Raw genomic sequence first — 16,778 nt, forward strand, 5'->3', positions numbered from 1 at the left:
GCTAGTCATGTGATGCAGCTCCAGGCTGAGTTAGGTTTTCCCCTACAGACATATTGTGACCTTTTTTTTTGCCTCAGATGCTGACTCGTGCTTGAGTCCATGAAAGTAAGTGTAAAATGTTTGCTTCTCCCCCCCCTTTCCTTTCCTATTACAAGTTGATTGGCCAGAGCAGATTTAACCACACCCACCCTCGTCAGCTCCCCTAATGCTTCATTTGCCATTGGGCAGCAACCGTTGCACCAAGTAGCAGCTCAGTTGTGCCCATCACTTGCCTCCTCTGCCCCCTTCCCTTCTCATCTCCCCATCTGATTTTTTTTCCTGCTTCTGAAGGGCAGTATTATTGAGGCGTCAAGCACTTTAAAACAGAATTGTGGGCATTTAACAGGCATGGAGATGGAAGCTTTCCCCAACACAAACCTAAGATTTTCTTTAAAGCGTTCAGTTGGGACTTGGCTAAGTGGAGTGGTTCCCCTCCCCTCCCCACACACACCCGTTTCCGTCCTGCAGCCTTTTCTGCATGGAACCAGTTTTCTTTTATTGCTCTTCTCTGGTTGAAGAGAACAGTAAAAAAGAGGGGGGGGGAAGAGGAAGATCATTCCATGAATAGTAGGCAGTGTGGGGGGGTGCAGCTGCTCTTGTGCTGTCTAAAGACTCCAACTTTCCACAGGGTTCAAAATGGCAGCACAGAGAGAGTGGAGATTCTTAGTCTTACTACACATGCTCAAACTAAAAAAAAAAGTGATGTGCAGGGCTTTTTTTCAGCAGGAACACGGGGGAATGGAGTTCCGGAACCTCTTGAAAATGGTCACATGGTTGGTGGCCCCGCCCCCTGATCACCAGACAGGGGGAGTTTAGATTGCCCTCTGTCTGGAGATCAGGGGGTGGGGCCACCGGCCATGTGACCATTTTCTCCAAGGGCAACCCACTGAGTTCCACCACCTCTTTTCCCAGAAAAAAAGCCCTGGTGATGTGTATTCAGTAGCCCACAAAGCTCTCAGTAGAACAAGTGAATATAAAATGCAGCAAACAGCATGAGACCGAATCAAGAGCAGAATGTAAAAAGGGGCAGTTCCAAGCTGGTGCGAAGGCTATAGGGCTGTCTGCTCATATCCATCACTTTTAAACTTGAGTGCGAAAGGGCTCTAAGTTGTCCTGAAGGGCGGTATATAAATAGAATGTTGATGGTATTATAAATTAAATGTTGTTGTTGTTGTTAAGGATGTGACAGAGATTATGAAGCCAGTGAGCTTGAACCCCTCCAGATGTACTTCCTATATAATCACCATTCTTTCCACACCAACCCATGACCCATCCCAACAGAACCAGCAGACATGAGTACATATTTGTGTAATACAAAGTACTAACCACAAAGAGAATAAAATTCTATACACACTAAGTACTGTGAGTTAAAACCAACCCATTCTAATAACAGAATTTATTTTAATAGATTCTACAAGGATAGACCACCTGTAGCAGAACCTGAACTTCACACAAATATAAATTTTCTTACCATGCCAAAATCTTGCAAATCTATCCCACTTGTTTGCTAGAATTAGTCGTACACTATTCCATATATTACTAGAATAATCTTCTTGTAGTTTATGAGTCTTCCGATATATCAGTAAAAATAAGGAAGAAAGGTAAACGAAGAAGAGCATACACAAAGGAATGATAAAAAGTACCATTATTGCTACAACTAGCACTGCTAAATAGAGCACCACATATAAAAAGTATTTCTCCAGGTATTTAAGAAAAGCCCACTCTTCCAACTGGGATGCAAAGTAGGTTGAGTAAGTCATTGGTGCCTGATCTGCTGCTCAGCATTCATTTATACCATCATCACCTGTTTAAAAGAGAATAAAAGCAGCATCAATCATTTCTAGGAAATTACAGCATTTACAGTATATTCCTCAGCAGACTTACTCCAGTCTAAGCCCATTGATTTCAATGGGCTTAGACTGGAACAACTCTTCATAGGATTGCACTGTTAATCTCAGAAATACCCTATGCTAGGCTACAGTCTTATTGAAAGTACATCCCACTGTACACAGTGTGTTTTACTTCCAAGTAAATGTGGAAAACTGTAAATGCCTTTTACAACCTAACTCTAACCTGGAAGATGGCTTCTTACCTCGACATGACTGACCTGGCCACCTGGATTCATGCTATGGTAACATCAGAACTTGACTATTGTAATGCACTACACATAGGTTTCCCTTCCAAATTAAATAGGAGACTCCAATTGGTGCAAAATGCTGTAGCGCAACTGCTATCAGGAGCGAGCAAGAACATGAACATCACCCCCATTCTGCAGTCACTCCACTGGCTACTATCAGCTACCGTGCTCAGTTCAAGGTATTGGTTATCACAAACAAAGCTCTTCATGGCCTTGGCCTGGCATACCTATGGGACTCCCTCCCTCCCTATGTTCCTCCATGGCAGCTTCACTCATCTGAACAGGGTTTCCTGCAGGTGCCACCCTGCACATGGGCAAAATCAGCAGCAGCCCATACCCGGGCTTTCTCAGTGGTGGCCCCTACCTTGTGGAACAGCCTGCCTGAGGAGATCAGAAGAGCCCCTGCTCTCCTAGCTTTCCCCAAATGATGCAAAACTGAATTATTCAAAAAGGCTTTTTTATTGTAGGGAGGGGCTCTCAGATGCTTCAGAAATGAGTTAAGGACAATAGACTTCACCACTATGTTGCCTCACATACTACCTGTTGTCTTAAATATGTGCTCCTATGAGCTACTTGTGTTTCACATGGTCTAATGTCAGCCTTAGAATTGCTTATGTTCTGTTTCAGCATTTCTTCAACTCTGTATTGGATTCTTACTAATGCTATATCTTTGTAAAATTGTGTTTATATGGCATTGTTTATGGACATGTCCTTGAAATTAATTGTACTAATCTCACACTGTGTAATTCGTCTTGATTCTCAGTGAGAAAGGCAGACTATAAAATAAATAAATAAATACATTATGACATATATATTGCTCAAAAATTGCAGTAAACTGTTGAGCTAAAAGAGATGTCCTGCCAAAGTTTACACTCAGTATGTTCAAGTTCCATTAATGCAAATCATCCTTCCCAGGTACATCTACATCTAAACCAGCTAGTCAAAGTTACATGTGTTCTCCAAGTCTATTACAATAGTCTCAGAAACAAATGATCCATTTATCTGGAAAAATTGTGGAGTAAGATATGGAATGCAGTTTTGTAGAATGAGCTAACACCGTACACACACTGCATGATGCAGCTGTGGGGAAACCTGTAGTTTGTCCAATGGTAGAGGGACTTCTATATGGAACAAATATATAACTGCTATATTCTGGCTGGTAATGCAGACATCACTGATATGTTGGGCCGTAGATGCAGATTATTTTTGCACCTATGCACCATTTTTGTTTGTTTGTTTGGCCTACAACGATTTGCAATAGAGACGTTCAAATCAGTTATTCATGGGTGAGGGTGACCTGAGGTAATAGCTCATTGATGCTATCCTAAGCAGAGTTACAATCTTCTGAGCCCACAGACTTCAACATAGTTACTTACAAGGGTATAACTTTGTTCAGCATGGCACTGTACGCTTCCTTCCACACAGTATCTTTAGCGTCTTTGAGCACAGTGTTTCCTTCCCAATGAATTTCACTGTCCAACACGCTATCTGAGGGCAGCCATATTCATCGCCAGAGTGAGGCTGGGTTGGGCAGGATCCTCCTATCCCTCATTGGGAGAGATGAGGTTGAGCTGGTCAGCCCTGTTCTTTGCTGTGGCGAGGCCAAGTGTGGCTGCCCCGTCCTGTCCCTTGATAAGGAAGGAAAGACCAGGAGAGGAGGCTCTATCCCATCCCTCACCAGGCGCAGTGAGGCCAGGATGGCTCCAACAAGTCCCTCAGTACAAGAGGTGGGGTGGGGGCAGGGCAGCCCCATCCTGTCCCTCCCAGCAGGTGGGGTGGCCCCATCCCTCACAGTGAGGCTGAGTAGCTGGTGTGGGGCTCGATAAGGTAGCCCCCACCCACCCCTCACGGTGAGGCTGAGAAGCTGGTGTGGGGCTCGATAAAGTAGCCCCCCCTCACAGTGAGGCTGGTGGGGCAGCCCTGTCCCTTGCCTCTGTTCCTGCCCTTCTTTTGGGATGCTCAGGCGTGGGGGGGGGGCTCTTCATAAAGGCCTTAATGGCCAATCTGCTTCTACATGTATTACACAGGGCGAAGAGAGGATTTTTTAAAAAAAAATACCCAGGGAAAGTAGAAGACAAGAGAATAACACAAGAGGAAGGCAAGAGAAGAGTAGTCCCAAGATGTGAAAAGAAAGGATGTAAGGAGGGTTTCCACTGCGCTTTTCAGCCCCTGGCAGCATTCCAGAGTCACCTGGCTGCTCTCCTCCTCCTCTTCCTGGAATGCCTCCCTTCCTTTTCCCTCCCTCACCTCAGGACAGTCAGTTTGTTTAGCAGCCGCACTTGCGAGGAGCAGCGGCAGGCAGGTTTGGGGTGGGGGCAGAAGGGCTGTTCTCTCTCCTCCTGCTCAAGCATTCGGCAGCGAAGACCCTTCTTATGTAGCCCGAATTCCAGCTAATGGGTATTCAGCACGTGCTGCCCCGCACTCAGTACTTGTGGCATTCACAGCTTCCTGCGCAAGCAGAAGCATCGCTCTCCAACCCGCTTTACCGCTCGCTACAGAATGGCAGGGTAAACTTTTTGTGTGTTTTGAACGCCTGAAACCCTTGCCTTTAAAGCAAGCACGCCCATCCAGACTCACGTAAGAGGACCTCACACCCAATTTTCACGGTAATAAAAGCCTCAAATAATAATAGCCTCTGTCCAGGGCTTGGCGTCCTTCAGTACTCCCCTCAAACACAATCTTCTGCCACTAACTCTGCAAGCTGGATCGGTGGCATTATGCTAAAAGGTGGGGGGTGGGGACGGGAAGAGAGACTGGAAGCGCTCCGGTATGCTCCAGCTCGGTCACCCTCGTAAGGTTTTCTACCCGTCCTACCTTCCCTGTCTGTCAAAGCCCACATCCCCAACACCTTCCCCCTCCCGGGCCTCTCGAGCCACCTTGTCCGTCAACCAGCCCCCAGCCTATCTCAGCTCTGAGAACTTTCCACGGCCCCGCCCTCTCCAAACGAGTCAAAGCATCTCCAGGCGCGCGCACTCTTGCTTCAGCGGCCGACTCCCCCACAGACCTCCCCGCTTCTCTCACGCAGCCCTCACTCCGGGCGCCTTGAGAAGGGACGGGACGGGAAAGTCTCCTACCTGGTCTGAAGCAGCACAGGAAGGCTGAGGGAAGAAGAACGAAGAACGGCTTTCTCTACCCACGCGCTGGAAGGCCGCCTGGTCACCACGCCCATCCTTCTAACGCAATTCCAGCCTTTTCCTCAAATACGCAAACGAAACCTGCCGAGCCAGAGACTTCTATTGCCCAATTCCGTCTTGCGTATGGGAATAGCTGCAGACACGACCGACACTGGACGAAGTTGGCTCGAACTTCTGTCACAGCGAGATCCACGGTGTCCGGAGGACCTTTGTAAAGCACGCTAGAGTTACGGCGGTTGGATCAGTGAGCATGAAACGAAGCGGTCCTTCCCACAGACGCGGAGAGAGTTACGTGGGTCGTAGGATAACCTCCAGCTGCACGTCTTTAGTTGGTATTGTATCTTGCTATGTAATGACTTGCTTCGCTCCCCCCTCCCCCAATCCCTGAAACCCACAATGTTTCCTAATGTCTCACTATAATCCTCCGCGGTGCTGTGTTAGCTGCAGAACAAAGCAGGACACCAGTGGCACCTGGAAGATTAACAACATGTATCCATGAATAAGATTTAGTGAGTCAGAGTTCACTTCCTGGCTGAAGATATTTTGCCATTCCAAAGTCTTTTGCATTGCAGCTTGTTCCACCACTGGCCAGAATTGCTGGCTGCCAGCAGTTCAGTACCTTGCCTTGGACAGCGGACCCGGGTACAGAGGTGTGGGAGTGGGGAAGGCACCCACTGCCTCCTTTTGTGGTGCTGCTGGGATCAATCAGAAAAGCAGCTTCTTTGTTGTTACACAAGCTGGCTCCAAACATGCTGGCTGTAGCATCTTTGGAGTTCACCTAAGGCTGTTGATCAGAGCAGTAGTGGCACAGGAGTGAGATGACACAAATGAACAAGCCATGTCCATCAACTCCTTCCATCCCAAGATCTCAACCCAAGTCACCCCATCCCAAGAGCCCCGCTGGTGTATCAATACCTTCATGAAGTGTGTGGCCTAAGCAGATGCTTGGGTTGCAATCACAGCTCCTCTGGAGTATGTTTTTGAGCTGGCTGGCAGCAGTATGGGAGAAGGAGACTGGGACCTCCCAAGGCACCCTATGTCCATCATACCAGGTGAGTTTAAAATGCTCTGGCAGCAAGAGCCTTTGGCCTGTGATAGGACAGGAGTAGGTTGAAAAATACCTTGGGCCTCTTGGGAGGGCAATGTCCTTGAGCCACCCAGGGTAGACCTGGGTGGAAGCAGTGTGAGTCTGAGAAATACTCCCTTGCAGCACCTCAGGAGAGTACCTTGGATGAGGTGGATTCATGCAACAGAGGCAATGGAAGGGAAGCCAGCAACCCACACAAGCTATGCCCATCACCTTTTCTGAGACTGCTGCCAGCTGGGAACAAGATGACTCCCATAGTAGCACTTTGGGGGACTGTGGTGCCCCAGGTTCCCACTTGGGTCACTTGGATGGTGAACTGTCTCTGCTTCTGATTTGACGTCCGTATAGACTAAATTGTGTATTTGTGCCCAAATATTTAGCATCATATATGACACTTACGAGTTTCTTCTTACCAAAAAAGCAGGAGGAATAGAGAGTCATTAAAAATATAGTGTACTTCTCAGCTTGTGAGTACTGTATTTTTAAACACAGGGAAACAGTAAAGATGAAGGTTGTGATGTGCTAAAATGACTTTTGTGAGCCCCCCTCCCCCCAATTGCCCTCTCCAGGCACCTCCAGATCTCCAGGAATTTTTAAAGCTAGAGTTGGCAACAGTAGTGCAATTCTTCATTCATGGTTATAAATGTGTCAGGAAGACACCTACTCTTTTAAGCTATAGGGAACAGTGCAAGCAGAACTGTTGAAGAGGGCATGTGTTGTGTATTTCTTATGAATAGCTGGTATTTTTCTTGTATTCTTTTTTTCACTATTGTGGTTGACCACAGTGAGTCCTTAATAGAAAAAAGGCACTAAAATGTCTTAAATAATTTCTGAACAAGCAGGGAGGGTTGGAAAAAGAGGGAGCAGTGGTACCAGAAGAGCAGCAAGCAATGGGGAAGTATGGCTATAGCATATCAGTGTTTATTTTTCTGATACATGACATTTATATATGCAAGAGAAAGAGCTTTCGAAGTACATTCTGTGATCCTACTGGTACTATAGAGGAGAAGGAGGAGGATTGCCTCTTTGCTGCCTTCCACCTGAAATATTTGAAAGTATTTCGTTTTTTTAAAGGTCTATTTCCTTGTTAATCAGGGCCTGCTTTTTAAGAAAAAAGATTTTATAATTGATTAAAAGCACAGTCCTATGCAAATGGTTTTATGATTTGTTAAGAGTGCAATTCTATCCAAAATTGTTCCAATCCATTGAAACGCACTCTAAATTTTGCAGCCTTATGTGTGTATGTTATGTGCCGTCAAGTTGCTTCCAACCTACAGCGATCCTATGAATGAGAGACCTCCAAAATGTCCTATCATTAACAGACTTACACAGATCCTGCAAACTGGAGGACATGGCTTCTTTTATTGAGTCAAACCATCTAATCTTGGGTCTTCTTCTGTTCCTACTGCCTTTCACCTTTCCTAGCATTATTGTCTTTTCCAGAGAATCTTGTCTTTTCATGATGTGACCAAAATACGATAGCCTCAGTTTTCTCATTTTAGCTTCTAGGGAGAATTCAGGCTTGATTTGATCTAGTACCCACTTATTTGCCTTTTTGGCCATCCATGGTACCCGCAAAACTCTCCTCCAGCACCACATTTCAAATGAATCGATTTTCTTCCTGTCAGATTTCCTACCGTCCAACTTTCACATCCATACATAGTAATGGGGAATACCATAGTTTGGATCATCTTGATCTTGGTTCATCTTTATCTTTGAGGACCTTTTCTGAATTTCAATCTTCTTCTGATTTCTTCATTGCTGTCTTCCTTTTGGTTGATGTTTGAGCCAAGGGATAGAAAATTGTGAACAATTTCAATTTTCTCAGTTAACTTTAAAATTCCTCTGTAGTCATTACTTTTGTCTTCTTGATGTTCAGCTGTAATCCTGCCTTGGTGCTTTCTCTTTTAACCATCATTAGTAGTTTTTTCAAGTCTTCACTATTTTCTGCCAGTAACGTGGTGTCATCTGCAAATCTCAAATTGTTAACGTTCCTTCCACCAATTTTCACTCCACCTTCTTCTAATCCAGTTTTTCTTATGATATACTCTGCATAGAGGTTGAACAAGTAGGGAGATAATATGCATCCTTGTCTGATACCTTTGACAGTTGGAAACCATTCTGTTTCCCCATATTCTGTCCTGACAGTAGCCTCTTGTCCAGAGTACAGGTTGCACATCAAAACAATCAGATGTTGTGGCACCCCCATTTCTTTTAACAGTCTCCATACCTTTTCATGATCCATGCAGTCAAAAGTTTTGCTATAATCTATAAAACAGGCTGATTTTCCTTTGAAATTCCTTCGTATGTTCCATTAGCCATTGTAAATTTGCAATGTGATCTCTGGTGCCTCTTCCTTTTCTGAATTCAGCTTGAACATCAGACATTTCTTGTTTCATATATAGTAAGAGTCTTTGCTGTAGAATTTTGTGCATCACTTTGCTTGGATGGGAAATCAGCACAATATTGCACCCATATACTAAACAGATATTCATTTTCTAGGGGAAATATTACATCAGAATTAACAAATAATTGCCTTATAGAAAGAGCACAGAATAGTAAAGAAACAGATTTTATGACTCCCAAACTACCTAAAGATATCCTTGTGGAAATATGGGGAAAGGGTTTGGTGATGGCATTGACAGATCTGCTCTGTCTCGCTTATTCCCCCTTCTCCTGCTTCCACACTGATTTCAGCATCTTTGTTTTAGCGGAATCTGGGGAACTTTAAGTGTGTTGAGAGAAGACTTATCTTGGTTTAAGGTCAACTGTTAAGTAAACCTGTTAACCTCAGTGAGAGTAGGTAAGCTTCTGCAAACTGAAAGAGGATGTGGGTCAACAATTTTTGAAAAAAATCATTGCTCAAGAAAGATCTTTTTTTACTCATATCCTATTTTGGGGGTGTAAAATAGTTGACCATGCAGTAGTGGAACAAGAATTCCTAGATAATGGCTGTTTCTTCACTAAATGCTTTTTTCTGTTGCTACCGCACTTCCAACCGAAATGCTCTCACAAGTCTGCTTCCTGACAGAAATAGTGCATTTTAGTTCCATTTGCACTCGTCACTACAGAGGCAATGACACACTGCCCCTTTTTTCCTTTTGCATGTGCACGGTATCAACACAGCTGGTAATGCAAGGTGGTGTTCTCAGGACAATAGAGAGCTTCACCTTTTCTAGAGCTGAGGCTGTCTTTATAAACAGCCTGTTTCCCCACAACAAACAAACCTGTGTATGCTAACTGGGACACCTGTTGAAGGAGGAAGAAGAAAGAAGACCTGGTCAATGCTTTTTACCTCTCTTTCACTAACAAACAGCATGTGTTTATGTGTTACAGCCAGTTTGGTGTAGTGGTTAAGACTGTGGGACTCTAATCTGGAGACCCAGGTTTGATTCCCCACTCCTCCACTTGAAGCCAGCTGGGTGACCTTGGGCTAGTCACAGTTCTCTGGAGCTCTCTCAGCCCCACCCACCTCACAGGGTGTTTTGTTGTGGGGATAATAATTACATACTTTGTAAACCACTCTGAGTGGGCATTAAGCTGTCCTGAAGGGCAGTATATAAATCGAATGTGGTGGTGATGATGATGATGAAGTCATCGTCACACTCCTTCTCTTCCAATCCTTTAATCCATGGCTATGGAAAACCCTCCCCCCACTACTTGAGATGAAAGTCAGTGTTCTAGTAACTGGGACCAGGGATCCTGCCTTACTCTGTGACCTCCCTGCTACTTTGTGCGTCTCTGCATTCACCATGGAATCGGGAGCTGTATGTGTGTGTGAGTGAAAGAAACACACAAGTATGGAGGACCCCCACCTCCACTACTCCTGCATGGTAACTCACTAATCCTCCCTTGTGTGATCAGCTGGGAACTGTGCAGTAGTGCTCAGCACATTTAAGAGCCAAATGCTAAGCATACCATTCTGTTGTAAGTTAAGACCCTCTCCCTCAAACCCCTCATTTTATGGAGCAGCAGCAGTATGTCACATCTTTTCAACTTTTTTTTTAAATGATGAGCACTGCCAGGGAAAAATAGCAGCATGGGTGAAAAAAGAAGGTGTCTCAGAAGCAGGATGTGGAAGTGGTTGGATGGGGCAGGATCTTTAAAAGGGCAGCAAAGTATACTGATGCCACAAAAATCACTTCAGGTAAGTATCTTCTGGAAACATTGGCACAAAGGTGATCTGAAAACACCTGAGGGAAAATTGGGAGGAAATAGGTAGAGCAACAGCTGCCAAATGATACTCTGTGCGAGGTGGGGGAGGGGAACCTATGTATTTAAGAAGAGTGAAAGATCTGTGCGGAAATAGCCAATGTGCATTTTCTTGACCCTTTTCATTCTTGATGCTGGGTGCTTTATGAAACCTGCATTGGAGGCACAGTGGGATGATCTGTATCCAGAAACTGACAAGCGGATTTCCTCTGTTGGTTGTATCTCTGATACAGTAGACCAGTCAATCTTTTAATTTTTAAATAACATATTTATATCCCACTTTTCAAAATAATATTCCTAGCTTTTGTGTCACTGTAATCATCTGGTGGCTGCTTCCAGGGATGTACTTCCATCTGTTAGTTTTATTCTATACAGTAGGAATAAGTGTGATTATTTAGGGTGGTGTATTAACCTTCTGGAACCAGTCATGTGGGCTGCTACAAGATATGTTGTTGTTACTGATGCTTAAGCTGCTGGGTAAGATTATCCATAACTTTGAGTTCAGAGGACATTATTAAAATGAATCTATCTGTATAAAAATTAAGTATACAGGAGTTGCTACCTCTGTCCTGAACCATTGTCTAACATGCTGTGGATAAGGGACAACAGACTGACTGGATCCAGGTAAGGCAGAGGAGGTAGAGACAGAAAGGTCTAATTATCTGGAAAGGATGAAAAATTGTTTTGTCTTTCTTCCCTCTGACCAGATGATTTGAGGCACTTCTTGACCAATATATGGGTCTTGAGAGGCAGTTTGGTATTGTTGTTGGAAATGCCATCAGCTACTTTCATGTAACATAGAGAGACCCTCTTGTTGCTACTTGGACTGGTCAGGAATTGCCACACTGAGTATATAACTTCCAGTGCAGTTGATTGTGATTGGATTGCCCTTGACCATGGCTCAGAATCTTGGGACTTGCTCGGGACTTCTGCCCAGCTCCGAGATGGGTGGCCGTGGCATGAGTGAAGGAGGGTTGCTCCCCATCATGCTCTCCCACCATCTCTGGACAGCAGCAGCACAAGTAGGTAGGAAATGGACATCCCGACTCATGCCACCTGGTTTCAGTGAGCCGCAGAATGTCTCTGGCAGGTGATGACAACTTACAAGCCATTCCTGTTTATTGCTGACTATCTGGTGCCCTCTGCTGATTTGGCATTGTAAGTTACTACTTTCTTTGCCTGGGTGATTAACTCCTACAGAACCTATCTGAGGTTGGGAGATGTATGTGTGTTCAGCCTATTTGGTTCCTAGGCCCAATTTAAGATACTTGTTTTAATCTTTGAAGTCCTTTCTGACCTGGGACATTCCTACCTCAAGGATTGTCTCTGTGTATTTGGGCCTCCTTGTCAGCTGAGATCTGGCCAGCAGGCATTGTTTTACATTTTCTCTCTAAACTATACCAGGCACAGTTATGGCATGAAATGGGTATTCTATAGTGATGGCTCTGAAATCCTGCTCCCTGAAGAAGTTAGTTAATACTAAGGTTAATACCTTTCTTTACGGGTCAGGCAGTACTGCAAAATCTTATTCCCCCCCCCTCCCCCTGGCATTTTGCTGAACTGATATTTAATAGCTATTCTTTCTATAATTGTATTTAATACCAAATGGCTTTAATTAGTTTTTTAAAAAATAAATCACTTTGAGCTATTTCTGGAAAATGATGTATAAATTGCATGCTCTATGTCTATAACAAAAAAGTTACATTGATGTTTCCAGAAATTTTTTCATAGAAGAATGATTGAAAACTGTGATTAATTGTTTTTAATTTCAGTGGGAACTAAATCTCCATAGCAGCTGCCTCATGTTGTATCATGCCAAGATAATAGAATCACACAGGAACTTGATAATCAAAAACATTTTATGGGGGAAAAATCTTTTCACTTTCTCCCTGAATATAAAATGTCAACACTGAAAAGAAAATACGCTAGTATAAATCTGGAGAGTGCGACTCTAATACCATAGGAACACCATAGTTTGATAAACAGGATTAGATATTTCAAATAATATCGACCAACCCTTAGCACAATTTCTTAGGAAAATTTTTAATATCCTCTGTTATGTGTCTAACATATTGTGGGCAGAATTTGGACTGCTATACTTGGAAGCAAGAGCATGGCTATATGCCTTTAAACTGAGATTAAAATTGCTGTATGCTGAAGATGGTTTGTTATATGCTATATGTTGGGATACTCATAAATTGACTTGGATGAAATCCCTGGATGAGAAACTGACAATAATTGCAATGTTGGTATTTTTGAAAAGTGCAAATCCAAATCATTTTCTCTGATTCAAAACCATATCCTAGAAATCAATTATAGCAGTTTGATTTTGAGAGCCCACAGAGTTTGTTCCCCCCTATCTTTTGGTCTTCTTTCTCAAAATCAATACCTACCTATATGTACTATCTTAGGTAAAAGGTAAAGGTAGTCCTCTGTGCTAGCACCGAGTCATTACTGACCCATGGGGAGACGTCACATCACGACATTTTCTTGGCAGACTTTTGTTACCCGGTGGTTTGCCATTGCCTTCCCCAGTCATATACACTTTACCCCCAGGAAACTGGGTACTCATTTTACGGACCTCAGAAGGATGGAAGGCTGAGTCAACCTTGAGCCGGCTACTTGAAGCCAGCTTCCGCCAGGATCAAACTCAGGTTGTGAGCAGAGCTTGGGCTGCAGTACTGCAGCTTACCATTCTGCGTCACGGGGCTCTATGTACTATCTTACCATTCCACAATACTGCAGGACATTCTTGTTTGCAAGATTAAATATTATACCAACAATGGTTTTACATAAGATATTTTTTTAATAGGCCCTATTCCAACAGAATTTGCCCTTGTGGCGTTAATAGGATTGATACATCCTCTCATGCCCTGCTTGAATGTAGGTTCTTTGAAAATATAAGGTATTACTATATTAAGCCTTTAATTAACCAACCATCCCTTTTTTACGCCAGAAACCTTGGCTATTTTGCTTAGTGATTAGCAATTGCAAAATATGTCTCAGTCTTTTTAGCCCTTGCATCTGAAAAATAAGGAATATAAATTTTCTGCTGCTCAAGATTTAGGAATCAATGAGCTTCTAAGGGAATAGCCCCATCTACTGGCTGAAATAACACAGGTTTGGTTTTGCAGGGAGTAGTTTTAATGTAGCATGAGTAATTTTTCGCTCAATCAGTTTGTATTTGTGTTCTACTTTTGGCAGGATTCAGTGTTGGGGTTGCCAGGTCTGACTCAGAAAATACCTGGGGACTTTGGGAGTGAAGCCTAGCAAAGATATGACATCATTTTTGTGATATCACTTCCAAGTCAATGGTTAGGTGATGGCTTTTCCCAAGCTCCACTCTTTCTGATGATGTCACTTCCAGCATATTGCGCCAAAACTTCACCCCTTCCAGTGATGTCACTTTCAGGACACTCCCCCCAAACCCACCTCTTCATCTGAAGTCACTTCAATGCATCATGTCTTGTGGCTCTCAAACATCTGACATTAAGCAAGTTTGGCCACCCCTGTTTTAAGGTCAAAACCAATACCTAGAATTGTGCTTGGGAGCCAATGTAATTGCTGTGATAACAAGGCCACATGCAGCGTTTGCTGCATGTGGTGTGTTCTTCAGTTCAAGGACCTTGGAGGTGGGAGGTAACTAGGAACCAAACCAACAAAAGAAGACCTGTCTCTAGTTTGAGATACTAATGAAAAATCTTGACCAGACTGAGGGCCAAGCTACAAGTGACGAATGACACTTGAACGGCAAGTGGATTGAGTGGAGAGCAAGTGGAGGGCAAGTGAACAGGGAGGAATACACTTGCCGTTCAAGTGTCATTCGTCACTTGTAGTTTGGCCCTGAGTTACAGATTTATTCAAACCAAACCAGAGGTCAGGTTTATCACTCATTTACTCTTAGCTGAAAGAGTGAAAGGCCACATTTCAAATATTATTATTATTATTATTACACTTTTCTCACTGAGCTCCAAGGTGGATTACACAGTATCCTAAGACATAACAGGCAAACTGTGTTGCTAACAACTCACTTTTTATCAACAACTCACATTATTTTATTGACTGATAAGGATGTATTGTCATTGTTATGGTCTCTGACCACAAATAAATTCATTCATTCATATCCCTGCACAGGCACAGTATGTGGGGATAAGAAGTGAGTTGGGGGCAAAATGGATTGCCTTCTTGCTGCCTCCTTGGGCCCGCCAGAGCACAGAAAGGCCCAGCATAGCTGCAGAAATGCCTGGTGTGGTTCAGGGCTTCTGGAGGCCCGCAAAGCCCTGGCCCAGTGAGGGGAAGACCAGGCAAGGTGGGCCTGTCCCTCTGCAAGCCACCACCATGGTGAGAAGGCCAGGCGAAGCGTGCCCATCTCTCTGCAGGCCTTTGCGTCGGGAAGCCAAGGTGAGGCAGGCCATCCCTTCAGGTCCAAATGGGCCCAATTCTGTCTCAATCAAGCCACTGAAGAGTGCAGGAGCACTGCTGGAGCAGCATGATGAGCCATAGAGTGCTCCTGCACTCTGCAGTGGGCAAATTTTGGCCTGTTTGGGGCCGAAATCTGCCTGCTGTGGAGCTCAGGAGCATTCCTGAGCCTGACACACCATCCCAGCACCATTTTCTAGAGCCCCTTTTCTTTAAAACAGGCTCTGTTGCTAGTTATAAAATATAGTGTGAAGTGATACATCCAGTCCAACACAAGCTTGTACGCCTGTTCCCATGTTCAGTCCAAGAGTCTTCATTAGTCCTCTTTGCTGACCTCAAGCATTGGTTCAGCGGCTCCAATGCCTTCCTAGGAATTGATGAAAGGATAGTTGGAGATGGAAGTCAGTTGGATTCTGAATCATGACTTGATGATCCCTCTGTTCAGGTTACAAATCGGGATCAGAACCATTGTTGTTTTTTCAAATATTCAAAATTGGTTAAAATCATGGAATCATGGAAGGTGAAAAACCTAGGCTAACAAGTTTGCAAAGGACTGTCTTAAGCCATACAAATTGGTGTTCATCCAGGAGGAGCAGTGGGGTCAAGCCTTGCCCGAAATAGCTGATCTTAAGCCAGTAATTTAGAGAGGCAAGGCACACCTGAGCTTCTACTCTGACAGTGCCGGTCTCCAGATGTAGCAACACATTTGGTACGCAATTGGGGACTTGCAGTGCCGCTCTTAGGAACTTTAATTGGACATGCTCAAGGGGGGCAAAAGAAGATGATGTTGCCTCTATAGGAGTTGGGCCAAAGTTTTGGCTTTAAAGAGTTTTAGGGCAGCAGGGATGTAATGTCTACCCTTTGTTTGGAGAAATCTTAGTATATTGTGAGCTGACCTTTGCCCCATATCTGCTGTGTGGACAATACGTACTTTTTTTGAACCAGAGGCATGAAATACTGCACCAAGATATTTGAAGGTCTGTACCTGTTCAATCAAGTGGCCATCGATGGTCCAGGTTCTAGACTTCTGTTTCTTACCAAAGTTCATTATTTTTGTTTTTTTGATAATGTATGGTAAGAGAATCTTCCTTGCAGTGCTGTACTAGAGCCTTTAGGGCTCTTCTGAGGCCAACTAGGGTTCTTGACAAAATGGCAGCATCATCTGCATATAATAAAATAGAGATCTGGCATCGCTGTAATTTCAGCGGATGAACAGCCTTGTTACTTAGGGATTTGACCAAGTCATTTATACAGAAGTTGAAGAGAGCCGGTGCTAAAAGGCAGCCCTATTTCACACCTCTCAAAGTGGGAACAGCATTTGAAAGATGCCCGAGCTTACTGTACCTGACCTTTAAGGAGGTATTTTCATGTAGGGCACGGATCAGTAAGAGCAGCCTGTGATTGATATTAGTGGCCTCCAACTTACTCCAGAGCTCAACTCTGGAAATAGTCAAATGTCGCTTTTCGGTCAATATAGGCGACATATAAAGACACTGCTCTCGATGAGTATTTCTCTGTAAAGTGTTGGAGGATCATGCAGTGATCTGTAGTACATCTACCTTCTCTGAATCCCACCTGTTCGTCAGCAATCAGATTTTCCCATTCAAGCCAAATTTTGAATTATCAAGGAGGTGGGATGCATATAATTTGCTGATGACACTAAGCAGATTGATTGGCCTATAGTTCGCTGGGTCATCCCTACTCCCTTTTTTGAAAAGGGAAACTATAATTGCCAGTCCCCAATCCTTAG

At 44.0% G+C, this 16,778-nt stretch overlaps 1 protein-coding gene and 1 long non-coding RNA gene across 4 annotated transcripts in view; one reads left to right on the top strand and one right to left on the bottom strand.

Annotated features, from left to right (window-relative positions):
• LOC129333118 (transmembrane protein 68-like) overlaps positions 1–5,319 on the bottom strand; it is a 31,530-nt gene extending 26,211 nt beyond the window's left edge. For 2 of the 3 annotated variants that reach the window (XM_054984540.1, XM_054984542.1), the window contains exons 1-2: positions 5,251–5,319; positions 1,511–1,843 (exon numbers count right to left, since the gene is read on the bottom strand). In XM_054984540.1, coding sequence (XP_054840515.1) covers positions 1,511–1,799 — 289 coding nt within the window. In that variant the 5' untranslated portion in view covers positions 1,800–1,843; positions 5,251–5,319. Of the gene's footprint in view, positions 1–1,510; positions 1,844–3,552; positions 3,613–5,250 lie in introns of those variants that run through there. The other variant, XM_054984541.1, reaches the window with a different exon arrangement.
• LOC129333120 (uncharacterized) overlaps positions 5,229–16,778 on the top strand; it is a 95,678-nt gene continuing 84,128 nt past the window's right edge. The window contains exon 1 of the long non-coding RNA XR_008597394.1: positions 5,229–5,642. This is a non-coding gene — a long non-coding RNA (uncharacterized LOC129333120). The remainder of the gene's footprint in view (positions 5,643–16,778) is intronic.

The sequence above is a fragment of the Eublepharis macularius genome, chromosome 7 (assembly GCF_028583425.1).
Source record: "Eublepharis macularius isolate TG4126 chromosome 7, MPM_Emac_v1.0, whole genome shotgun sequence".
Taxonomy (NCBI): Eukaryota; Metazoa; Chordata; class Lepidosauria; order Squamata; family Eublepharidae; genus Eublepharis; species Eublepharis macularius.